The sequence below is a fragment of the Mchenga conophoros genome, linkage group LG22, assembly GCF_057382185.1.
Source record: "Mchenga conophoros isolate Kocher_MC1m ecotype Shallow Benthic linkage group LG22, M_conophoros_male_GT1.1, whole genome shotgun sequence".
Taxonomy (NCBI): domain Eukaryota; kingdom Metazoa; phylum Chordata; class Actinopteri; order Cichliformes; family Cichlidae; genus Mchenga; species Mchenga conophoros.
The window spans coordinates 16,454,213-16,480,333 of NC_140546.1; the positions used below are offsets into that span (position 1 = coordinate 16,454,213).

The 26,121-nt window shown below is 38.9% G+C and overlaps 1 protein-coding gene, 1 long non-coding RNA gene and 4 other non-coding genes across 8 annotated transcripts in view; 1 reads left to right on the forward strand and 5 right to left on the reverse strand.

The window, feature by feature from the left end:
* Positions 1-9,397, reverse strand: part of dennd3a (DENN/MADD domain containing 3a) — a 28,250-nt gene extending 18,853 nt beyond the window's left edge. Inside the window, exons 1-10 of one of the 2 annotated variants that reach the window (XM_085262586.1) lie at positions 9,164-9,397; positions 4,049-4,147; positions 3,384-3,539; positions 1,625-1,757; positions 1,201-1,316; positions 977-1,107; positions 757-868; positions 535-654; positions 351-449; positions 147-266 (exon numbers count right to left, since the gene is read on the reverse strand). In XM_085262586.1, the coding sequence (XP_085118712.1) occupies positions 147-266; positions 351-449; positions 535-654; positions 757-868; positions 977-1,107; positions 1,201-1,316; positions 1,625-1,757; positions 3,384-3,539; positions 4,049-4,129 (1,068 nt within the window). In that variant the 5' untranslated portion in view covers positions 4,130-4,147; positions 9,164-9,397. Of the gene's footprint in view, positions 1-146; positions 267-350; positions 450-534; positions 655-756; positions 869-976; positions 1,108-1,200; positions 1,317-1,624; positions 1,761-3,383; positions 3,540-4,048; positions 4,148-9,163 lie in introns of both variants that reach the window. The other variant, XM_085262585.1, reaches the window with a different exon arrangement.
* A 3,572-nt stretch (positions 9,398-12,969) lies between these two features.
* On the forward strand, positions 12,970-17,904 carry LOC146549204 (uncharacterized). 2 transcript variants are annotated; one of them, XR_014890539.1, is made up of 4 exons: positions 12,970-13,216; positions 14,108-14,358; positions 15,925-16,092; positions 16,207-17,904. It is a non-coding gene; the product is annotated as an uncharacterized LOC146549204 (long non-coding RNA). The 2 variants fall into 2 exon arrangements; XR_014890538.1 differs by having other exon boundaries at positions 15,925-17,904.
* A 4,541-nt stretch (positions 17,905-22,445) lies between these two features.
* On the reverse strand, positions 22,446-22,517 carry trnah-gug (transfer RNA histidin (anticodon GUG)). The gene has a single exon. It is a non-coding gene; the product is annotated as a tRNA-His (tRNA).
* A 920-nt stretch (positions 22,518-23,437) lies between these two features.
* On the reverse strand, positions 23,438-23,509 carry trnah-gug (transfer RNA histidin (anticodon GUG)). The gene has a single exon. It is a non-coding gene; the product is annotated as a tRNA-His (tRNA).
* A 1,187-nt stretch (positions 23,510-24,696) lies between these two features.
* trnah-gug (transfer RNA histidin (anticodon GUG)) lies at positions 24,697-24,768 on the reverse strand. The gene has a single exon. It is a non-coding gene; the product is annotated as a tRNA-His (tRNA).
* Positions 24,769-25,320: 552 nt separating this feature from the next.
* Positions 25,321-25,392, reverse strand: trnah-gug (transfer RNA histidin (anticodon GUG)). Its single transcript has one exon. It is a non-coding gene; the product is annotated as a tRNA-His (tRNA).
* Between the last annotated feature and the right edge of the window lie 729 nt (positions 25,393-26,121).

Here is a 26,121-nt window from a genome sequence, read left to right on the forward strand (position 1 = left end):
AAGAAAGGTTTCCACGATCTATCTGTTGTCAGCAAGGAAGGAAACCAAGAGTGTACTCCCTCATTATGGTTTAAAAAAAAAAAAAAGCACACGTAGACACAAAAAGCCTAATGTTTAAACGCTGATAACGACAGCATTGTACTTACTGCAGCAACCTCTTCAAAATGACTGATGTGACAGCCCATGAGAAAGGCAGTGGGAGCCATTATGAAGTCCAACATTCCTCTCGCCAAGACGGGAACATAAGGCTGCTGCCAGGACAGAGGCTGAAAGAGAAAACACGGCTAAAATATTTAGGAATGAAAAATAAGTCAATATGGGCACTTTAACACGATGTTCTTTACACTAACCTGGAGGTACAACAGCAGACACTCTGCAACAAGAGTGAGTCTGGCCCAGTCACAGGAGAACAAGACCAGTCGCTGCTCTTGGAGAAGGTAGGACAACACCTGAAGAGTGAAAAAATACTTAGGATCTCATATTTTCTGCTATATTTAAAGGCTAAATGCAATACCACGCTGCCATATGCAGTACCTGGAGCAATATGGTGTGAGTAAAACAGAGGAAAGGCAGATGCAGGTCGATGTCAACAACAGGACTGTCCTGATCCTCTCTTGATGGAAGATATATTTGAAGAGGACGAAGACTGAAAGACTAACAAAGAGAAGAATTTTACTATAAGGATCTATCAGAGCTGTCTGACACAAAGACAATAAGGTGGAGTTATCTGATGGAGAACGAAAAGTTTTTCCTGACCACATGCAGCTGTCCAGGAGGGGGTAACGGCACGAGGGACAGCTTGGCTGAAAACTCCTTCACTGTCTCCTCAAAATCGGCTTGTCTTGCAGTATGCAGCTGGACCAGGAGACTGAGCATGTGCAGGCAGGAGGCCAAATGAAAGATTAATTTAAATGCACAAAGTAAAACACAACCAAGGTCAAGGTTATTTATCAACTGTATGTTCAAAGGAAGTTACCATGACAGGCAGTCTTTCAGGGCATTGTAGTAGGGGAACTTGGAGATGATACACACAGCAAAGGGTGCATAGAAACGTGCTTTAGTTGAGCTTCCCCTGTGACCGTTCTGGAAGACGCCTTCCTGACAGGACTGACACAAAAGGAAGCCAATGAGTAATACTGATTGTCTGCACTGATTAGTCCTAGAATGTCCTTCTGTTAAATTGAGAGTATGCATTTGTACCGGCACAGCTCTGTAGTACTGCACAACGACTCCATGGGTTCGGTTCCCAAACATGTCAGTAAAAACCAGGAAGTGATAACTGTCTTGTTTCTGCTCACTGGCTAACTCAAGACCACCTAGATGAAAAAAAAAGATATTTTAAGATTATGCCATACAACAAAATGCACAGATGCTCGTTAATTTAATCCTACTGTCAGTGTCTCCAAGAGACAAAGTAAGACTTAACTAGAGAAAGAAAGAAGAATACCTGGCATTAGTAAAACCATATCAGTCTAGATACAGTCATTGCCTAAGAATAGATTACTCAAGCAACAGACTGGATTATTATGTAATTCTGTATTTATTATGAGTGTGTGCAGCAGTGCTATTCAGCTTAATCCTCAGTAATGTTTGGTTTGTCACAATGGAAATTTACACAGAATACCTGGGAAGCATAGCTCTGGTAAAGCAATAAGATCCAAATCCTTTGGAACACTGATGTCTTCTGTTGCTGATGACACTTCAGCGCGATTGGCTGCTTCTCCATTAGACAGAGTCTCTGCAGCACGATCTCTCCTCTTCTGCAAAAAGGAAAACGCATGAGCAAGAAACTCTTTTGCAAGAGTGCCCTGGGCCCAGACATGCAGCATTAACCTGGAAGAACATTCAAGCATTGCAAAGAAGGGCCCTGCCCAGGGCTGAACCCAGGACTTCTTGCTGTGAAGGAATTGAGCCACTGTTCTGCAGATAGTCTGTTTTTTCGTTTACTCTATAATACTAATAATAACACAGGACAACAAAGATTTTGCTACTGGGAATAAAACATGTTATTTACATGAAATGCAGTGCGCTGATTCCAAATCTGAAGTCAAAATTCACCTAGGACGTCTAAATCTTAAGTTAAAGGTCAAGTACAGTTTGGCCACTACATGGTAAATAAGCCCGCGTTTGTAACACATCATGCAGCAGCGTGTTCCTGCAGGGTCAGCAGTTGCTAAGCCTCTATATAATGCAAGATTGGCCAAGCGCAAGCTTATAATTTACAGAACTGTTTTCTTATTTTGCTAGCAAGTCTATTAGTGTGTTTTATCCTAAAGATGAGTAGGTGGAGCTGCGTTAACCATCCAGACAATCTTTGCTATATTTGTGCTAAATACACCCCATGCAATCAGAGTAACGAAAAGCTTTCTGTTCCTAATGCTCATGCTGTGGGAATGAAAGAGACACATGAGTCAATGGAAGAGCACACTGTTTGCCGATACAATGTGCTACATGCATCACTGGTTGATCCACTAAAAGTGTAACTTCCACCACTTCACATTAAACTGGGCCTAATATTTTGACATGCCAATTGATGGTAATGGAAATGGCCTCCAGTATCTGAAGGATAGGTTTGGAAAAAATTCCTGAGCTGTTGGAATTTTTGACATCTGCAAAATGATGCGTTCAGCTCCAAACTGAACATGCTTGAACTTTCTGCTTGGGATGCATTTCTGCTAGTTGTGTAAAACTTTCTTGGCAACCATCGGGTTGAAAACTATGTTGAACTTGTAAGCAACATGTTAGCAGTGTATCAGCAACTCGACTGCCAAATGTCACTCAAAATGCATTTTTTGCATTCTCATCTGGATTTTTTCAGTCCAAATATGGGTGATGTAAGTGATGAACATGGAGAGAACAATCCAACAAGGATATTGACACCATGGAGACAAGATATCAAGGCAGCTTCAACCCCAACATGATGGGCAATTACTGCTGGTTTCTGCAGTGGTCAAGTGCAGACTCTCACAACCGCAAAAGCAAGTGCCTAAAGCACTTTTGAACAGTGCATGTGCATTGCATAAAGACTCAAGTGAACTTATTATTTACACGTTTGTTAATGTGAACAAGTTTTTGTAATCTCTCACAGTTTTGAAGAAAAATGTAGTTATGTACAGTGACTGTATAACAAATATAAAATCAGTTTCTTGTGTCTGTATGAATAGCTAATGATATCGTGTATAACTTCAGAACCTGACATCCTAGGCTAAATCCAACTACAGATTTGGACTCAGCACAGTAGTATGCTTTAGTATAAGTAGTATAAGTGTCTTTAGTTTAAGACACATGAAATACCGCAAGCAGCAGACAATTTGTTTTTCTGTGATCCTGTGTAATATAATAATAATAATAATAATAATAATAATAATAATAATGATGCATACTTTCTTAATGAAGCTCCTCCTCCTCTGGACACGGCTGAAAGCTGGAGCAATCACCTGGCTTGAATTGGTCTCTTTGGAAACAAAAGGCGGGGCATGGACCTGCAGTACCTCAGCTTCCAACAGTGGGAGTCCATTTAACTTACCCTGTTGTTGGAGCTGCAATGAAGTTTGTCATGTTTATATTTTCAGTCATGTTTTAGAGACCATACATATAAAACAATACAGAGGATTTATTTTGCCCTTACACGTACTATAACCTACGGTTGTAAACTCTTTGAAATTAATAAGTATGACTGATTAAGAAGCATTATGGCATACATGATATTATTTCTATACATCAGACTTTTGATTAGCCAAACAGTTCATAACGCACCCAATTCTACTTGAAATGAATCATGCTCTTCATGTTGTGGACATAAATGTTCACAGGTATTGTGATTTAAAGGCTGACCTACATAAAAGCAAAAATCTGCTCCTTCTAGAGTTACAATCCACAAGTATCGAAAAGAGCTTTTGTTTGCAGGAAGGATTCAGATAGCCCAGAAATATGTCCGATTTTTTGTTTTTATTCTTTGTGTGCCTGTTTTTGCTTCAACAGCATGGTCACACTTTTTATCCGTCTTTTGACTGACTTTGATTGACAGACTATCTGTCTGCATACATACCTGGTGTATATCTCGAAGCTTATCACTGTGGGCTCCAACCACTACACATGCCTCAAGCAGTCCAGATGGGAGCTCCGCCATCACATCCAAGCACTCAAACTGCCAAAAAGACACACAGTGTGTATTTAGATGAGATAAGAGCTTTTTTCTACAACTAAAATTTATACTGAGATAGCTTTCCCTGCAATTTTTGTAGTAGTATTAACACATCAGGCAACGTGTCAAGTCAGTGAAACATATATTTTAAAACAATGCTTATTTAGGTATTCCACTCACAGTAGGTATCACTGTTTCTGGACTGAATCTGCAGATGAGTTACCGTGTTATGATGTCACACAACGAAACATGATTTTATTGAGGGTAAATGCATCAGTAGCCCTTACTGTAGTGACAGAGAACTAGCAGGTGCAGTTGTTTAGAAGTTTGCATTCATGCCCATGATGAGTATATGTAATGGTAATTTTGGGCTTTCTTTAAACCTTTTTTTCAGGTTGGAATGATTGTACAGTGTACATCTTTCATGGCTTAAAAAAAAAAAGAGTTAGGTGCACATGTTTTAATTAATTTTGGATTTTCTCCAATTCAGCAACTACTAAAGGGATTTGTTTGACAGCACTCATTGGACTGACCAATACTCAGAACAATGGGAAAGTCCAAGAAACTCAGTGATGATCTGAGAAGGAGAATTGTAAGTTTACACAAGCTGGGAAGGTGTCTTGGAGCCATTTCTAAAAAAAAAAAACCTGCAGATTTCAATGTCATCAGTCCAAACAGCTGTATGCAAGTTATTTGGATGTGTGAACACTTTGCCAAACTCCAGAAGAAGACCCAAACTGGTTAGAATGTTCATGACCAACCCAAAAACCACCTAGGCTCAAGCCTGCCATGACCTGGAAACTGCCTGGAACACCACCAAATGCTTTCTGGAGAAAGGTTTAATAGTCAGATGAGACAAAGATTGATTTGGATTCAGTGATAAGAGGTTTGATCTGAGGCGTAAAAGTGAGGCTTTAAAACCTAAGAACACCGTACCAGCTGTCTAGCATGGTGGTAGTAGTATCATGCGGTGGGGCTGTTTTGTTGACAGTAATACTATTACGCTACACAAAGTTGTTGGAATAATAAAGGAGGTGGGAGTGTATGTGTTTATTTGAGCCTGTATGTAAAATTTTGACCTGGTGTTTGTGGATTGCATACCCAATTCTTGTTTTTTTAATCCTCTACAATCATTCAAACCTAGAAAAACAACAGTTCAAAGCAATCAAAGTCCAAAATTCCTGCAACATTCATGCAGATGATGAGTAAATGTAAACTTCTGACCCCAACTGTAAATCTGACTACAGTGAAGAGGTGAAGCAGCTGTGGTGACGGTTCAACAATTTTAACCATGACTAATAAAATTCTCAAACCAAATGCTGTTTATATCGGAGTTTGAGTTTCACTTTGCGTAAAGAAACTAGGTTTTGATTAATCAAATTTGTAAAATTAAGCATCAGCTAAATAAAAGCCACAAGATTTGTCAGAGCATAGACAAAATCCTTCACCACAACTTCCTCAGGATGCATGCTGTCACACATGCACACAGCATTGCATTCATCTGGACTATGTGATGCAAAAAGGATATTTAAAAAATCTAAATCGCACAAACAGCAGATGTTAGACTTTGATCACTGATGCAGTAAACCAGTTTTGTCATTAACATCAAAAATTCCTGTAAGCAAACCTTTTTTAAAAAAAACTTTTTTGCCTGACATATCGCCACATTTGATTCCATCTGTAGTGGCTAAAGAAAAGTCACAGCATTAGTTTTTAAACTTGATGATTCTCAGCAATTGTGGATACATTTTAAAAAAAAGAAAAAAAATAGATGCTCTTACAGTTCTTTTTTCACAAAACATGCTGATCCTAGAATTTCTTTGGTAAATTCATGATATTAAACGCTGAACTGAAGCTGGACATTTATGTTATTTATATTATATGTGGTTACTTTTAGAAGTTTTTATTCTTTCAGTTTTTCAGAATGATGCTTCTGGACATTCCTGCTGTTATCATTACTTCAAGCATTCGACTTGGACTTGAAAATGACTTTTTTAAAAAAAAATTATTTTCTCAATTACAATTTCGTTCTATTGGGATTAAGCTTTCTACTGAAACCTCTGGAGATCTACTTTTGGTGGTCCATACCCTAGGAGGTGTGACGGGAATTAGTAGCAATAGTTATAGTATCATCTACTGATATTTTTGTGGTACAACTTATCATATTTGCTAAGCCCTGCATTAAAGTTGAATTAAAGCAGCATGTATTTATTTTTATGACTAAAAATGTCATGTTAAAAAAGTATTACACACGTTTTACTTTCCTTTACTGTAAAACACCAATATATGTCATTAACAAATTGTCACTAGTTTTCTTTTGATGTGATATTTTGTTTGTTAGTGTGTGCTTAAATACGCAACGCTACAGGACTGTTTTTTATGTATTAAATGCATTTCAACTAGCACATCCTGGGATTTAGATTTATTGGTGTATGTGTCTCAAACAGCAAATTCTGATTAGATTTTATGGTGAGAAAGAGGAGTTAGAGTATCGAGCCTTTATCCTTAAAGATTTTTGAGTTTAAACATTAACATTAAAATTATTGTGGCAGATTTCAATGTATGAAAGAAAAGTCTAAAAGCAGGAGGACAGGCCTTTTATTAAAAAACATACATAAATATCTAAAAAGCACTTGATATATGAAGCTACAATTTCACAGAATATATTACAGAATATGTAAAAAAGTGTTTGACCCTTTCCTGCTTTTCTATTTTTTTTTTTTTTGGGGGGGGGGGGGGGGGGTATGTTTGTCACACTTAAATGTTAAAGATCATCAAACAAATTTAAATGCAGTTAATGCAGTTTCTAAATGAAGGGTTTTTCTAGTAAAGGGGGAAAAAAATCTAATCTACATGAGCCCGTGTGAAAAGTGATGTTATAACACAAATTAACTGTGGTGTATCAAATTTTTGGAAAGCTGAGTTCAATTTCTCTAGCCACACCCAGGCCTGATTACTGCCACACATGTCTCAATAAGGAAATCACTTAAATCGGACCTGCCTGACAAAGTGGAGTAGACCAAGAGATCATCAAAACCCAGACATCATGTCGCAATCCAAGGAAATTCAGGAACAAATGAGAAACAAAATAACTGAGATCTCTCAGTCTGGAAAAGGTTAAAAAGCCATTTTGAAAGCTGTGGAACTCCAGTGAACCACAGTGAGAGCCATTATCCACAAATGGCAAAAACATGGAAGAGTGATGAACCTTCCCAGGAGTGGCAAAAATCGCTAAAATGACCCCAAGAGCACAGCGATAACTCATCTAAGAGGTCACAAAAGACCCCAAAACAACATCCAAAGAACTGCAGGCCTCACTCGTCTTAGATAAGGTCAGTGTTCATGACTCCAACATATGAAAGAGACTGGGCAGAAATGGCCTGCATGGCAGAGCTCCAAGAGAAAAAACACTGCTGAGCAAAAGTGTTTAAAGTTTGATGATTTGAGATGAAACAACACCTTTGTTCAGGTATCATCAAAATACAATGCCAATTAAAGTCCTTTTGAGTAAACTTACCAAGCTACCATCAGACTGCCTATGTACCAGTGTCAGAATAAACATCTGACTTCCATTAGTTGCAGCTCCAGGCTGAACCCAATGACCTATACCCTATTACATTTTCCTCTTTTTCCTCAACCTCCTGCCTACATTATGTACTCCAACATACCTCTAGCACCCTCCTAGCTTTTCTCTTTCCTTTATTTTTATTTCTGTCCTTTTGTCTCGTCATCTTCTATTCTTTCTTAAACTTCGACACACTTGCGTGCAATCCTTTCTCAGGCCATTCCAGCCTCTGACTAACCACCCTGCTGTGTCAAGGAAAAAAAGCACATAGTTAACTCACTTATTCCCCTGAAAACCCCTAATTTAGCCAACCTCATGTTGGGGGGTTGTGTTTATTTGTATACTATTAAACAGTTTTTGAACTATGTTACACATACATGCACCATCAAAGACTTAATAAAATTCAGATGCAGTGAAACCACCATTTAAACAAACTGGGACAGCTTAACCATTAGTGTACCCACAAGTAACAGTATTTAAACTTGACTAGGGTGTGCAGCTTAAGGAGGTAACGCCATGCTGTGAGAGGCAGCCATCCAGAGGCTGTCCACCATCTGTAACAAACAAGTTTGTCGTCATATCTGTCTGAGAGGAAGCCGCTTTGATGCAGCCAGTGGCAATTTCAGCCGTGCTTTAAATGTATTTTATGGAACTGAAAAGAAATATGGAAGAAGACGGTTTGGAAAATGGAAGTGGTTAAAACAAATGTTGCTCTTACAGAGTAATGAAAGCAGTTTTAGGAATTCCTGTCTCATTTCTCCACCATATGATAGTTCCTTTCCTAAAAGACAAACTTCTGAAATATAACTTGTCATTTAGATAAACAAAGCCTCCTTTTAGTAGTGACTGTGCTGGAAGGCGGCTCTCAATTTTTCTCATAGCTATTAACACCCACCAGTGGAAAATAAAAGTAGGTTTTAGATCCCAGGAAAATCCAAAATCATGGGAAGACTGGTTAAACTTTTTAGATAGGACACAAGAAGTGAGTAACCTGTTAAAAAGGGTGGCATGCCCCTTTAATGTGCACGAAAGACCCCTAAAAACCCTCTGATGACTTTAAACAGTAAAATAAATAAATGAAGGCAAGCAGTAGGGAGTAAAGTAAACATTTTACAGCTCTTTCTTCACTCGGTTTGCAGGACTGCTGTTAACACGCCCTATGATCTCTCTTTCGTTTGGCGGGCGGGTGGGAGAGCACAAAATATGAGCAACATGTGGCTTAATGTGCCAAGACTCTTGCCCCGAGTTCATCGTGTATACAGCCCGAACAAATCAAAACAGCGCATTAGCAACAACAATACGCCTAAAACAGTCATGTAAACATGCTGTCACACATTACAACAAGGTTAAAAACTTTAATACCAGCAGATGAAAATGTAAAACACGTGAAACTGAGCTGTGAGACCAACCGAGCAGGATTCCTCACATAGCAAGGGTTAAAATTAGAGACTGACCTTAAATATTTCTCGATCATTTCCACTGGATACACTTTAAACAGGGGGTTAGCCTCCAGCTAACAACGGCTCCAGCTTGCGGTTAGAAAGCCGTGAGACAGCTGCAGCAGGGACTTCAGCACTGAGACCAACTTTTACTGTGTGCTCTGATTCACAGCTTACTTTCTCACTCACACACAGTCCGAAGTTTGCCGCTGGTCTGTCAAACTCAGAGCGGCGACGCGTTAACTGAACTTCCTGTGAACCAAATTTCAAAATAAGAGCTTTTTAGTTTGGCAGTTCGAAGAGGGGGCATTTTGCTTCGCAAAGGCTCCGTCTACTGGATATTCACCGCAGTGCACTATCCATATTGCGAGAACTTTAGATACAATACAATTAGAAGAATTATTATTATACAATTTAATATTCGATTTAAAGATCACTTCTTCAAACAAGTCCGCACAATGTACAGCTTCTTCTTCTTCTTCCTCTTATGAAAAAGTTAATGTAGTGCCCCCCCCCTTTTTATTTTATTTTATTGTATCCTTTCTTAGAAACCTAACAAACCTAATAAACCTGACTGACATTCAAAGAGGGTAAATTTTATTCTATCTTTCAACGCCCCGAAGTAAATTAATAATTTACTATATGAATAAATACATTTAAATGGAACTTCCTTCACTTTAAGAACATTTTTTATGGCAAAGAACAAATTCCTTTCCAGTTGACATCTCTAATAAAGTTACTCAAGTAAGAGACGCTGGGAGGAATAGAGATTAGGTCCACTCGAAAGAGGGATCTAATTTTGGCATCCATACTTTTGTATAGTGGAGAAACTTTGACTTAAAGAAGAATCCCTCAGGCCAGGAGCGGACATGGTGAGCATGGGTGATGGGAATTTTGTACACTTCTAAACTACATGGACAGACCAGACGTATGACATCAAAACAATAGAGAACGCTTTTAGGATTATTGGTTTGAAACTGGCTATGTCATGGAAACCAGCAAGAGCAACATCGTGATCGGAGCGAAAAGCATAGCAACAAAGCTCTTTTTTTAAAGAGACGTTTGTATAACTCTGGATATATTTTACACACTACCTGTGGCTTTATCATGTGATGAAATTATCATGAAAAACAGTTGAAAAAAATGGGATGTGCATATTTAATCAATCGTGCACAAAATGAAAAAATCTATTTAATATTCATCCATGTCTGCAAAGTGTTATATATTAAATGTTGGCATGGTTTGCAATATTGAATTGAAGGGGCCAAAGTAACATTTTTTCGTTTACAGTGTCTCAAATTGCCATGGACAGACCAGGCGGTGTATTTGGTTAAGATATCCAAGTAGCCTAATTGTTCATTGGTCTAATACCGGAACAACAACAAATGAGTTCGTGTCAGAGGCGCAAACCGTCCTCTAAGCGGAGTTTATATACTGGAGTAAGAAAAATGCAAGATGCAGACTGCAACTGGCAGCGCAAACCAGCCGTGGTCGTATAGTGGTTGGCACTCTGCGTTGTGGCCACAGCAACCCCGGTTTGAATCCAGGTCACAGCAGCCTGGCTGTGCTTTTTAAACCAAATACAGAGAGCAGGCTAATGAATGGGCTTCGTGTCTACTCTTCTGGAGAGCTGCAAGTTAGGAGATTATCGTCCCTAATAAGATGTGTTAAATGAAAGGGTTTTTTTCTTCCTTTTATGTTGGTTTTCCACACTGTAAGACCAAATAGTAATAGTTTGATAAATGAAATGAGTTCCAACTAAAACCTGTAATAAGTTCATACACCTTTATTTTTTTGAGTAGTTTGAACAAGTTTGTTTTTTCAAGTTATCAGTACTTGAATATATTGATTAGTTTCTGACATTGCCCTTAAATAATTTGAGTTTTAACACTGACGTCACTTACATGCCTACATACGTACGTACGTGCGCCACCTGTTTCTTTATTAAGTGCTGGCAACCATCTTGGATTCCTCGCTTCGAGTGCGAATGCCCGCTCATTACTTCGAAAGAAACTTGTGGAACGTTAATATCCAAACAGAAATAAAAACATTTGTGAAGGGTTTTTTTTTTTGCGGCATTGCCTTTGACGCTGGTAGTGATGGCCAAATGAAGCTTTCCGAAGCACTGAAGCTTGTATTGAAAAACGGTTCATTACTCGAAGCTTTTCAACACTCTCCGGTGACATCTGGTGGCGAATATTTTGAAGAGCAGCTTGAATCTGCAAAATAAAACGGACTGCTCAATCATCACTGCTCACTCAAGAGTGGAGTTCTCTCCGATATTGGGCCACCGTTCCGTTGCTTTGAACATGTAATTGGTTTTGTTTCTCGATTGGGGGGCTGAAAAAAATGTAATGCGTATCTGCGTAATACATTTTGATCAATAAACTTTCCCTATTTAAACATGCACTATGGTGTGGCCTTTCTTTGCTCATAACTCCTTGATGTTGGTAAATACAATAAGTGAGCAATATATATAATATACATATGAGAATGCACAGCACATTATGGAGTATGCCCCTGCTGTGAAGTCCTGCCTCCATCTACTTGTCGTTTAATCACAGCTGGACATGTTCATACAAAATATTAGATTAGGCCAATTGTCCTATACATATTTTTGACCTAGGGGTGGGATTGATTGTGAACTGGAAAGGGAAAATGCTTAGGGAGCTGAGTACGGCTACATCGTTACTGATTTGTAGAATCATTTTGATTCATACAGGATCCGATTCAATTTGATTGGAATCTGGAAAGTTTTGCCTCAGTCAGAAATATTACAATTCTGGTCATGTATCGGTATATATCCATAATTTCGTATCTATTAAAAGAAAGCTGACACATGTGAGACTTAATTAGAGATGTAAACAGAGAGTTATGAAACCTGCAGCTGCAGAAGCCAGCGAAGAAAAAAGAGGCAAACACAGCGCGGACCCGACGACACATCAAAATCTGATTCTGACGCGTCGGGTCCGCGCTCTGTGTTCACGTTTGTATGCAGAATCCGTAAACCTGCTCCCAGTTACTGTTTTAGCTGCATGGTGTTTGACGACATGTTGTGAGGTTTAACCTGAGATGCTGGCGTTTCAGGCATAATAACGTTAATTTACAAATCGACGCAGGATTGTAATGAATCAATATCACTTTATTCAATTTAGCATGGATTGTAATCAGAAAAGCGATAATCAAAACCCACCCCTAATCAAGAACTTGCAAAGTAAAAACATGATCTATGTCAGGTAGCCCTTTTGTTATTTACATTTAAAAAGAGGATTCGTGTTACTGTGTGCTGGCTGAGTCTGTTTCTTTTCTTAGAAATAGTTTCTCCTGCCCTGGAGAAAATCCGCTTGCATGGAACAGAAGAGGCTGTGGAGTGCAGGAACTACACTGCAAGCTGGTAGATATGCAGGTATTCCTGGGTCCTGCAGACTATCACCTAACAACAATGAACAAAATGATTTTCTAAACTGTAGCAATGTCATGTACGTATAGTGTCAAATACATTGTTGTAGTCTTCATCAGCTTTAATTCACATGGAAGTGTTCCTAAAGTCATATGCTGTAATGGCATTTCCATTATGAAAACATGATTTTGGACATTTCAAGTTTTTCACTTCGGCAGATAAAAAGAATTGAGCAAAATCAACTCAAAATATTCCCACACGCCAGAACGTCCTCTCTTCCTCGCTGGCTCCATATCTGTCAGTGGAATGATCACCTCATCGCTCTCTGTCACCCTCAACACACTCCACGAATCCCGTGGATGATTCACTTCCTTATATCCGTTTGAATCAGGTACCGAAGCAGTTACGTGCGTAATGAAGCTTCGGACGTCACTGGTCACGTGACTTTTGCCAAACGAAGCAAGCCTCGACACAGTGCTTCTGAACCAGTGTGTTGTTTTTTTCGACACACGCTCCGGAGCGTCAGCTTCAAGCGGGCCATCACTAGACGCTGGATAAAGGAGGACGTGGTATGGTATGTTACGGACTTTTGAACTGGAACAGCTAACGCTCTGCACTTGGCTAGCTGCATTTACCGCCTTTGCAGCATCTTCAGGAGCGCTTTTGTGGTAAGTTTTATTTTTTCTGAAACTATAGTTCTCCGTTGTAATATGGGTTTTTATCGTCATAAATGTACAACTCTAGCAGGCATTTAAGAATTACATGCATGCGTCGTTTTATCCATGTCGCCTTGGCCCCAAAGTGTTTTGCATGAATTATGCTAATAAGCTCATATTTAGTATAACACATTATTAGTCCCTGGGACTAATAATGTGTTAATAACTTTTCTAATCTCTTACTATTTTAAAAGAAGTCTTTAGAAGGCGTTTCTGGATTTGCAGATTATAAACTGCCTTGTGGTTAAATTGTTGAATCAATATGCACTGCTACGCTGCTTCACACTTAGCGCATACATGGATATTGACTTTGGCTAACCCATTTGCTAACTTTTGGAACTTGAAACTTACGTTTAGTTCTCTGGAGTTGTACATATTAAAACTGGGGCAGCAAAATTGTAGGCACAGGACATACTTACAAAAGCAGTGATTAATCATTACATAATTAGGCGGTAGAACATGGTTTACATTGCAAATAGTTATGTATACTAAGTTGAAATGTAGAAGCTTCTGAACTGTAAAATTGTTGTGCCTGGTCTATTTTAGGTTAGCTTAAGGGTGAATCCATCAATAATATATTTACCAAACAGTTATTTTTTTCGTTTTATTTTATTCTGATGCCCAGTGTTCATTAGTGAAAGACTTAGTTTTTTATCTGTCAGGGGCTGGGTCTGTGACGCAGCATTTTGAGTTTATTTTGTATTTTTGCTTTCTTATGTTATATTGAAATGAGGTGAAGTTCTTGTATTGTTGTTATTATTAGTTAAGGTTTAGTTGAGTTCTGGGCTAGTTATGTTTCATCTGTGTCTCCTTGGTTATGTGTCTTTTCTGTTCTCTGTGTAGTCTGTCTTGTCTTCTGTGTTTTACTGTTATGTCCATGCCAGGGCAGAAGTAAATTTTCAGGGGTGAAGATGCTGTTTACCTTGACCAGCTAAGACTACAGATTGTAGATGAAGTCGAGAAAAGTGAAAAGAATCCTGATTACAAAGCTGATGCACACAACTTTGGCCTTGCGATGCAAAGAGATCATCAATGATGACCTACCAGTAGGTCAGATCCTGGATTGCTGGCCTACTCTGAAATCCCAGTCCCAGGTAAGAATGTATATAGATGTATCTAACAAGATGTATTTTATATCAACTCCTGTTATCTGGCCTGTCTGAACAAATTATGCCTTTGGAGTGTAAGGAATTTGATGTATTTTGCAAAGATTTATAGACTAATCGAAACTTGTAAACACAAATGTATCCTGTGTGTTCAGATTAGGGCTGAACGATATATCGCATTTGCGATAATATCGCGACATGATCAAGTGCAATTTTCTAACCGCAAAGGCTGCGATTATACTGCGATTATAAGGCTGTCCAAATTACTACCATATCCCAGAATTCATAGCGCGGCCCAGCCAAACTCCAGTTTCCAGCAATGGCGGCCGCTACTAAGTTTTAAAATTACTCATACTAATCTTTCTGGGTCACAAAATAAACTTTTAACATATTTTCAGGCGAGAAAGTAGTTGTGTAAACATCAAATATCTGCTCGGTTTATCAAGATATCCCATATTTGCAAAAGTGCTTCGACGTTTTCAGAGGCGTCTGCTACCCACCAGCTCGACAGCTAGCCGGGAGTTCGAGGGTTACTGATGCGGCCGAGAACGGCACAACTCCCGGCACATCATTTTCAGATCACCGCGGAGTTTCGCTGCTCGGGTTAAACGTAATATATAAGTCACTTAGACAACCTAAAAATGTTATTGTTGGGCTTTTTTCAGTGTTTTGTTTGTTCGTGAGTAAATCGGTTTGGCTGAGATTAAAGTTATTAGATTAGATAAAATAAAACTTTATTAATCCCCCGGGTGGGTTCCTCCTTGGTTTTCACACAGCTGGCTAAACGTCAAACAGAAAACTTATTAAACAGAAGTATGAGACAGTCGAGAATTTACACCAGTGTCTGGTTATATTTTAGATAGCAAGAAGCAGACGGCCGAGTTTATTAAACTCCACCGAGACAGCGGTGACGCTAATCAGAACTAGACAGTCCAATTTCACGCCTTTAAACTTTAAAGGCGTGTTTGTGTGTGTGTTTATACAATTGCTATTATGTTTGCACTTTATGTGTAATGTTACTGACTGCAGAGATCAGTAAGATGTGTGTATTTTTTATTTATTAGTTTTATTTATTTAATATTATTTTTTAATTGAATGACTGTCTAGTAGTTCACAGATGTCGAAAAACTGAGTGTGGTAAAGCCACTGATTTTTTTTTTATGTATATTTCTGCAATCTGCACATTGTACTGACTTTCATTTTAATGTTTACACCAGGGTTCCTTGTCAGCACTTTATGCTCAGATGTTTGTAAGCTAAAAATAAACTATTGTGTATGTTCAAATATACTGTTGTGATTGAAGAAGTTAAATAAAAATGTCAGTCATCAATTCATGCATCACCTCATGTCATCATAACAGAGGTCTGTCTTCCAGGAAAGAACAGTTTAAAATTAATGTAATATAGTATTGGCCATACTATATGATGTATTGCTTGTCTTTGTTTAATAATACAGAAGACAAAGACCTTAAAAAATAATCGCATATCGCATCGCAATATTGGGGCAAAAAATCGCAATTAGATTATTTTCCATAATCGTTCAGCCCTAGTTCAGATCTGTGCAGAATTGCACAGGATTACAAACCTCCACCTGAAGAACCACTTTTATGCTGTGTTGGACCAACATTCTCCCCGGCTCCAGAGCTTATTCAGATAGAAAGCTGTTTGCACAGGGAACGTGTCTGATGTCCTGTCTCAGCTCTTCAGAAGCTAAAATCTCCAGGTTAGTGGGTTTTTGTCTTGTTTTTTGAGCTTTATTTAATTTGATCAATTTTTCAATTTTAACTACCATTCTTGACTAGGTTAGCCAATTTAAAATAATTTTCTTGTGATGTAGGAACAAGCTGATATCCATGCCCAACGTGCTGGTGTGCTTCATGCCCTCTCTGCCTATTTGTACGACGACACCTCTAGCTTCATCATAACGTGGGATCTAAGTTTTGGACAAAGTTGTGAACAATATCTTAGTAGCATCCTTGTTTAGATTTCTCAAAACATTATGACACTTTGACAGTTTGAGAAGCATCTCCATGCTTGGATCTGTCTACAACAGTGTCCATGTCACATAATGGAAACACTACATGTTTTTAATATGTGTAGACCTTCTATAATGTTCCTAGCCCAACCATACATCACTGTACAAATGAAAAAAAAAAAAAAAAACTCTTATTGACTTTCTGTTATTGCTACGAAGAGGTATGACTTTGCTTTACTAAAAGTACTATTTTTGTCAGTTTGTTTTCTCAAATCTTTGGTGTGTTGTGGCTTTTTTGTTGTTCAAACAATTGATTTCTGAGCTAGTAATAATCCAGAAATGTGACTTGTATAGATGAAACTAAGAGAAATAGGAATGTACTAACATGTAGTAATTTTGTTTTCTGTAGATGATGCATTCTGATAGACCAGATATTAGTGAAGTGCCACTTGGACTCCTGATCAGAGCCAATTCCAGCAATGCAACATTCTTCTGCCCTGAGAAGACTGCAGTTTTGGTCGAGGGTAACATGATCATTGTTTTCACCACCCTAGCTGATGGATTTCTAGTAATATTTGGACTGACCTACGCCCTGCACCTAAGCTACCCAAAATGTTTGGCCAACATTTTTGACTTTATTCAGAAAGTTTTGATGGGTCTGAAGGGTGGGAAGTTGAAGCCCAAAGTGCTGAGTCTTAAAAATGATCTTTTGGCAGCAGAATAATGTCCAGGATTCCTACACAGTCCTCAAGTGCCTGTTAAAGCAAGTAATTCAGCTTATCATGTTTCAAAGTCTGGATAAGTTTTTTTGTTTTGTTTTGTTTTTTTTAAAGAGAATAGAATAAAGAAATCTTTGCACACTCTGTTTCATACTTCATCATCTTAAATCCACATCCAAAGTAAAAGGGGTGATTTTATTTATTTTTTATTTTTTTCCCCCATCATCACTTGTTTTAGTTGATTTTGATTGTGTTTTTAGTCAGATAACTGTAAATCCATAGAGAAAATGAAGGACAATCTCACTACATTTCTGGCTTCTAGGTGGGATCTTGAATGTCACTTAAGGAACGTTCCTCCTGAACTGCTCATAACTGACATAAGGCGCTAAGGAGGTTTATAACACTGTTTTATGTCTCTAAAGAAGTATTTTTCTATTTAATGTTTTATTGCTTTGTTGTTGAGACTGTGATTGCACTCTACAAATGTGCATTTTGCATAACCAGAGTACTGGCATATTAAAAAGGTTACCAATTATATTTCAGTGTATTATACTGCACTATACTATACTATTACTTTCATTTGGTTTTCCCACATAATAATGCAGGATTTTCTTTTCCTTTTGTTTGTTTGTTTTTTAATAAAAAGGTCATACTCGTGTGTTAATCAAATCTGAATACTCTTAAAACATGTTGTGAAATTCTTTATTTCTAATATTGTAACCTTGTGCCAAAACTGGACATTTCTGACATTATTCCCTATAAAATGTGGTGGATTTATGTCGTTGGACTTTTTGTTAGAAATGCTATGTGTTAAAGTAACTCAATAAATTTGTAACTTGAATTTATATTTTCTGTCTTATGTTTTTACAAGTGTAATTATTTTGGGCACTTTTTTTTATATCAAATTCAAAACACAGTAGATTTGGATATTACAAGTGTAATGGAGACCAGGGGTTCCATTACCTGGTTGGTATTGTTAATAATAAATTGTTGGATTGGGAATTTAAAATAGGGTAATAAAGAAAACACAGTTCTTATGGAGTCTTTTATTAGGTTATTTGACATACGATTAAATTGACAGCTTGTAACAGAAAAGAGACAGTGGGACTGGCCATCCTACCTGTGTCGGAGAAGAGCCAAAGTTAGAGCTGTTTGCAGTTAATCATTTATCAATAACCTAAACATATGTGAAATGAGAACTTGTAAAGGTACTCACCTGTCCTGGTTGCTTCTTGCAGGATGTGGAGCGAAAGAGTGAAAGCGGCTCAATCACCTGTTTAAGAGCTCTTGGAGCAGACCAGTGTGCCGGGTTAGGGAGTATGGTTAAAGAGGGTTTTAATTTAGATAGAAATGAGTGAAGCTTATGTTATTGGTTTGTTTATAGTATGTGTTGGAAATATGTATATGTTTGTGATGTGCTTTAATGTTATTGTATGTTTGTTTGTGTGGAGGGTTATGTTTCATGTTGATTAGTTAACCCCCATACTTGGGCTATTCCGGATACTCACCTGAAAAGGTAGAGTATAAAAGGAAGCCATTTTGTTTAGTTGCGGTTAGTGTTTTGTGCTGTTATCATGCTCCTTCTTTAATAAAGTGCCAATCCATGGATGTATTTTACTCCAGTCTCGCGGCATCATATTATTGGACAGAACCTATGACCGCCAGCCAAAACTGACAAGTGGTGTCAGGAGTGCTGCCTCTAATGAATGAGGTAAATATGATGACGAGAAGTGGAAAGAAGAATGACAGTAATGAAGTGGCAGAGGATGGTGAAGGTGCTACAGCTGATCCAGTGGCTAAAGCAGGAGCTAAACCTGGCGATAGACTGGATGAACTGACAGCTCTGGTGAAATCATTGATGCAGTCTCAAGCAACAAGAGACCAGAGAATAGACAGAGAATCAGCCCGACAAGAACAAAGATGGAAAAGTATGCAACATCAGTTTCAGCAAATGCAAGTTCACGTAAAAGAAATGACAGAACAGCAGCAGGAACAAGAGGACAACCAAATCGAGGAGGGAGGTGAACCTGATGAGGGGCCTAGTCTGACTGGTCAGCAGATGTGGTCTCTGCCAAGACAGGAACCATTTCACCAGAGAGATCCCAAGTTGTTGCCACTCACTCCAGATGATGATATTGAGCATTTTCTCACTACTTTTGAGAGATTGGCTCAAGTTTGCCGTTGGCCGAGAGAAGAATAGGCTGTTCGACTCGTACCTCTGCTCACTGGGAAAGCACGTAGTGCTTATGTGCATATGGACATTGCTGATTCAGAAGTCTATGATAAAGTAAAAGATGCCATTCTTGCTAAATACGAAATAACTGCTGACACATACAGAAGAAGGTTTCGAGCCCTGGATATGCACCCAGGTGAAACTCCAAGAGAACTTTATGTGCGATTAAAATATATGTTTTACAAATGGGCGAAACCTGAAAAATCTACAGTGAAAGACATTTCTGAACTAATGATCTTGGAGCAGTTTCTGAGGATGGTCCACCCAGACCTGGAGGTGTGGATCAGGGAACGTGCCCCCAAATCTGCAGAGGAGGCTTCACAGCTAGCGGAAATCTTCATCTCTGCCAGAACAGGATCGAGAGGAACCACCTTTGGCCGGGACAGCTTCATGACTGGACAAAGTAAGTCTGATGGGGGTGTAAGGAGTGGTGGTATAGGCCAAAGTAGAAGTTATCCTGGAAGCAGACATTTTGTTTCTGGTAAAAGTAACAACACTAAAAAGTCACATTCAGGTTCAAAATCAGATGTTAGATGTTATCACTGTAACCAGATAGGCCACACTCAGTATACCTGCCCAGCAACAACACAAAGTAGGCCATCCCTTTTGTGCTCAGCCCCCAGACCCACATTGCCAGGTCCTGATCATGAAGCAGTAAGAACAGCACCTGTACTTGTTAATGGTCAGCGTGAAGAAGCACTCTTAGATACAGGGAGCTTTCAGTCAGTGGTTTTGGCTAGTTTAGTACCAAGAGAGCTATGGAGTGACACAAGGACTAAAATAAGCTGTGTACATGATGATGAGAAAGATTATCCCATGGCTGAGGTGTATTTGACTGTAGGTGGCCAGACATTTCTCCTGCCAGTGGCTTTAGCACCCAGACTGCCATATGCAGTGATATTGGGCTTAGATATACCTACACTGCTAGATTTGGTGTCTAATGAAGTTCCGGGACATTTGCATACAGTTCATGTAGATCAGGACCACAACGTACAGAAGCAAGACATTATTCTGCAGGCACAGCCAGAAAGTGCAATCCCCAGTTTGATCACCACAAGAGCTCAGAGTGCAAATGACCCGTTGAAAGAGCTACCTTTCTATGATGAAGAATTAGAAGTAAGCCCAGCAAAACCAGCTAAATCTCGAGCGCAAAGAGGAAGAGAAAAATTTAGGGGTTCATCCAGGTTAGAGGGTGTAGACCAGAGCCCCAACCTCCCTCTGGAACTTGATATCCCACCAGATATCTCTTCACTTCAATGGGCAGATCCATCATTAAAATCCTGGTTTGATAAGGTGTCGGAAGTTGATGGACAGGTGCGAGGGACAGTAGATGTGTTGGCAGATGCAACCTATGTGTTGAGAAATGGTGTCCTTTATTGAGTGTAAAGGCAAGACTGAAGCCATAGCATTACCACAGGCACTAAGAAACAAAGTCATGGAACTTGGTCATTCTGTACCTTGGGCAGGCCATCTTGGTTTTCAGAAATCTCTACATAGGATTGCAAGCCGTTTTGTCTGGCCTGGCATGTACACTCAACTACAGCAGTTTTGTAAGTCGTGTCAGATATGTCAGCTCACCCTAAATAAAGGAGTGGCCCGTGCCCATCTTTAGCCATTGCCTGTCATAGATACACCTTTCGAAAGAATAGGAATGGATGTAGTGGGGCCCCTTGAAAGAAGCTCATCAGGTAATCGTTACATCTTGGTCATTTGTGATTATGCCACTCGTTATCCTGAGGCTTTCCCCCTAAGATCAGTGAAAGCGAGACAGGTTGCCAATTGTCTCCTGCAGTTGTTTTCTAGAGTAGGTATAGCTAAAGAGGTCCTGACAGACTGTGGCACAAATTTCCAGTCTAAATTCCTACAGCAGGTATATAGATTACTTGGCATAAAAGGTATTAAAACCACCCCTTACCACCCCCAGTCAGATGGACTAGTAGAGCGTTTTAACCAGACACTAAAGAACATGCTGCGCAAATTTGTAACAGAGACTGGCTCAGACTGGGATCAGTGGCTGCCTTACTTGTTGTTTGCCTATCGCGAAGTGCCACAGGCCTCTACAGGATTTTCACCATTTGAACTGCTTTATGGCCGTCAAGTGAGAGGTCCACTCGACCTGCTGAAAGAACAATGGGAGAATCCTGAGCCTGATGGAGATAATGTAATAGCTTATGTGCTGAAAATGAGAGAGCGACTAGAACAAATGACAATACTGGCACAGCAAAACATGAAAGTGGCTCAAAACAAGCAGAAAACCTGGTATGATAAGAAGGCCAGGGAAAGGACATTCCAACCAGGACAGCATGTGTTGCTGTTGCTTCCTACGACAGACAGCAAACTGCTAGCCAGGTGGCAAGGCCCCTACAAAATTACAAAACGTCTTGGCAATGTTAACTATGAGCTGTAGATGCCTGACAGGAAGAAACATCAGGTCTTCCATATTAACCTGTTAAAAAAATTCACGCAGCAGCAGCAACCCATCACGCAGCAGCAGCAACTGCCAATGCAGTCCACGCAGCAGGTAAAACAGCATTGTCTTGTTCGGGTAGTCAAGGACAAAGAGGAGGGAGAACAGTTTTTTTCCCACAGGCAAATCAGGGCCAAGTTTAGTGTCACTGACCCATCTTAAGCCCTCCCAGCAGGGAGATTTAACGGCTCTTCTGGATCCAAATTTGTTCCAGGAAAAACCTGGTTTTACAAAACTGGTACAACACAAAGTCCACTTGAGGGATAATGCTCCACCCCGTAGAAATATATATTTGCAATCACAACTACGCTGCCGTGACCCGGATTCGAACCAGGGTTGCTGCGGCCACAACGCAGAGTACTAACCACTATACGAGCACGGCTGGCGCGCTGGATTATACTGTCAGTTGCAGTCTGTATCTTGCAGTTGTCTCAAGATACAGACTGCAACTGTGTCGCTTTTATTTGAACATCTGTCCCAACCACTTTTTTCACACTAAACTCTGTTGTAGAAATGAAAAAACTGGTTGATGAGCGAACAGGTAAGGTAAGGAAAAGCCGGTTACGTTAAGAAATTTGATTGGACAATCCAGTGCCAATAATGAAATAACATGACTGTAACCATTCAAGCTGCCGTGCAGCCTTTGAGTCTCCAATTACTTGCTCTGCAATCACAACCACACTGCCGTGACCCGGATTCGAACCAGGGTTGCTGCGGCCACAACGCAGAGTACTAACCACTATACGATCACGGCTGGCACGCTAGGTCATGCTGTCAGTTGCAGTCTGTATCTTGCAGTTGTCTCACTCCACTATATATACTTGAACAGTGACCTGTACGATGCGCAAAAGAACAGCAGACATTATTTACCATCAGAACGCCAGATGTCTCTGTGTTAATGCAGATGCTTTTACTGTGCCACGCGCATAAATGTGCGCATCGTTCACACATCAGATTCATATGAAGAACAAACGCATAATACAGACTGTAACTGCAGCCGCGTGTCGCTTCTGTTTGAACATCTGTCCCAACCACTTTTTCCACATTAAAACAAACAACAGAATTTGAATCAAAACAATGGAAATTGAATGAAAACAACGGAATTTGAATGAAAACAACGGAATTAGAATGTACAGAACAGAGTTTGAATCAAAACAACGGAAAACAACGGAATTAGAATAACAGAACAGAATTTGAATGAAAACAATGGAATTTGAATGAAAACAATGGAAATAGAATGAAAAGAACAGAATTTGAATGAAAACAATGGAAATTGAATGAAAACAACGGAATTTGAATGAAAACAACGGAATTTGAATGAAAACAATGGAATTTGAATGAAAACAACAGAATTTGAGAACAAACAATGGAATTGGAATAAAAAGAGTAGAATTAGAATGAAAACAAAAGCATTTGAATGAAAACAACGGAATTTGAATGAAAACAACGGAATTTGAATGAACAAAACAGAATTTGAATGAAAACAATGGAAGTTTAAACTCTGTTGTAAAAATGAAAAAAAAAAACTGGTTGATGAGTTCACAGGTAAGGTAAGGAAAAGCTGGTTATGTTAAGAAATTTGATTGGGCAATCCAGTACCAACAATGAAAAAGCATGCCTGTAATCATTCACGCTGACCTGCTACAATTACTTGCTCTGCAATCACAACCACACTGCCGTGACCCGGATTCGAACCGGGGTTGCTGCGGCCACAACGCAGAGTACTAACCACTATACGATCACGGCTGGCACGCTAGGTCATGCTGTCAGTTGCAGTCTGTATCTTGCAGTTGTCTCACTCCACTATATATACTTGAACAGTAACCTGTACGATGCGAACAGCAGATATTATTTACCGTCAGAACACCAGATGTCTCTGTGTAATTGCAGATGCTTTTACTGTGCCACGTGCATAAATGTGCGCATCGTTCACACATCAGATTCATATGAAGAACAAACGCATAATACAGACTGTAACTGCAGCCGCGTGTCGCTTCTGTTTGAACATCTGTCCCAACCACTTTTTCCACATTAAAACAAACAACAGAATTTGAATCAAAACAATGGAAATTGAATGAAAACAATGGAATTTGAATGTACAGAACAGAGTTTGAATCAAAACAATGGAAAACAACGGAATTAGAATAACAGAACAGAATTTGAATGAAAACAATGGAATTTGAATGAAAACAATGGAAATAGAATGAAAAGAACAGAATTTGAATGAAAACAACGGAATTTAAATGAAAACAACAGAATTTGAATGAAAACAACGGAATTTGAATGAAAACAATGGAATTTGAATGAAAACAATGGAAATAGAATGAAAAGAACAGAATTTGAATGAAAACAACGGAATTTGAATGAAAACAACAGAATTTGAATGAAAACAACGGAATTTGAATGAAAACAACAGAATTTGAATGAAAACAATGGAATTTGAATGAAAACAATGGAAATAGAATGAAAAGAACAGAATTTGAATGAAAACAACGGAATTTGAATGAAAACAACAGAATTTGAATGAAAACAACGGAATTTGAATGAAAACAACAGAATTTGAATGAAAACAATGGAATTTGAAAAAAACAACAGAATTTGAGAACAAACAATGGAATTGGAATAAAAAGAGTAGAATTAGAATGAAAACAAAAGCATTTGAATGAAAACAACGGAATTTAAATGAAAACAATGGAATTTGAATGAAAACAACGGAATTAGAATGAACAAAACAGAATTTGAATGAAAACAACAGAAGTTTAAACTCTGTTGTAAAAATGAAAAAAAAACTGGTTGATGAGTTCACAGGTAAGGTAAGGAAAAGCTGGTTATGTTAAGAAATTTGATTGGGCAATCCAGTACCAACAATGAAAAAAATCATGCCTGTATTCATTCACGCTGACCTGCTACAATTACTTGCTCTGCAATCACACTGCCGTGACCCGGATTCGAACCGGGGTTGCTGCGGCCACAACGCAGAGTACTAACCACTATACGATCACGGCTGGCGCGTTGGATTATGCTGTCAGTTGCAGTCTGTATCTTGCAGTTGTCTCACTCCACTATATATACTTGAACAGTGACCTGTACGATGCGCAAAAGAACAGCAGACATTATTTACCGTCAGAACGCCAGATGTCTCTGTGTTAATGCAGATGCTTTTACTGTGCCACGTGCATAAATGTGCGCATCGTTCACACATCAGATTCATATGAAGGACAAACGCATAATACAGACTGTAACTGCAGCCGCGTGTCGCTTCTGTTTGAACATCTGTCACAACCACTTTTTCCACATTAAAACAAACAACAGAATTTGAATGAAAACAACGGAATTTGAATGAACAAAACAGAATTTGAATGAAAACAATGGAAGTTTAAACTCTGTTGTAAAAATGACAAAAAAAACTGGTTGATGAGTTCACAGGTAAGGTAAGGAAAAGCTGGTTATGTTAAGAAATTTGATTGGGCAATCCAGTACCAACAATGAAAAAAATCATGCCTGTAATCATTCACGCTGACCTGCTACAATTACTTGCTCTGCAATCACAACCAAACTGCCGTGACCCGGATTCGAACCGGGGTTGCTGCGGCCACAACGCAGAGTACTAACCACTATACGATCACGGCTGGCACGCTAGGTCATGCTGTCAGTTGCAGTCTGTATCTTGCAGTTGTCTCACTCCACTATATATACTTGAACAGTAACCTGTACGATGCGAACAGCAGATATTATTTACCGTCAGAACACCAGATGTCTCTGTGTAATTGCAGATGCTTTTACTGTGCCACGTGCATAAATGTGCGCATCGTTCACACATCAGATTCATATGAAGAACAAACGCATAATACAGACTGTAACTGCAGCCGCGTGTCGCTTCTGTTTGACCATCTGTCCCAACCACTTTTTCCACATTAAAACAAACAACAGAATTTGAATCAAAACAATGGAAATTGAATGAAAACAACGGAATTTGAATGAAAACAACGGAATTAGAATGTACAGAACAGAGTTTGAATCAAAACAACGGAAAACAACGGAATTAGAATAACAGAACAGAATTTGAATGAAAACAATGGAATTTGAATGAAAACAATGGAAATAGAATGAAAACAACGGAATTTGAATGAAAACAACAGAATTCGAATCAAAACAATGGAATTTGAATGAAAACAATGGAATTTGAATGAAAACAATGGAATTTGAATGAAAACAATGGAAATAGAATGAAAAGAACAGAATTTGAATGAAAACAATGGAAATAGAATGAAAAGAACAGAATTTGAATGAAAACAATGGAAATTGAATGAAAACAACGGAATTTGAATGAAAACAACAGAATTCGAATCAAAACAATG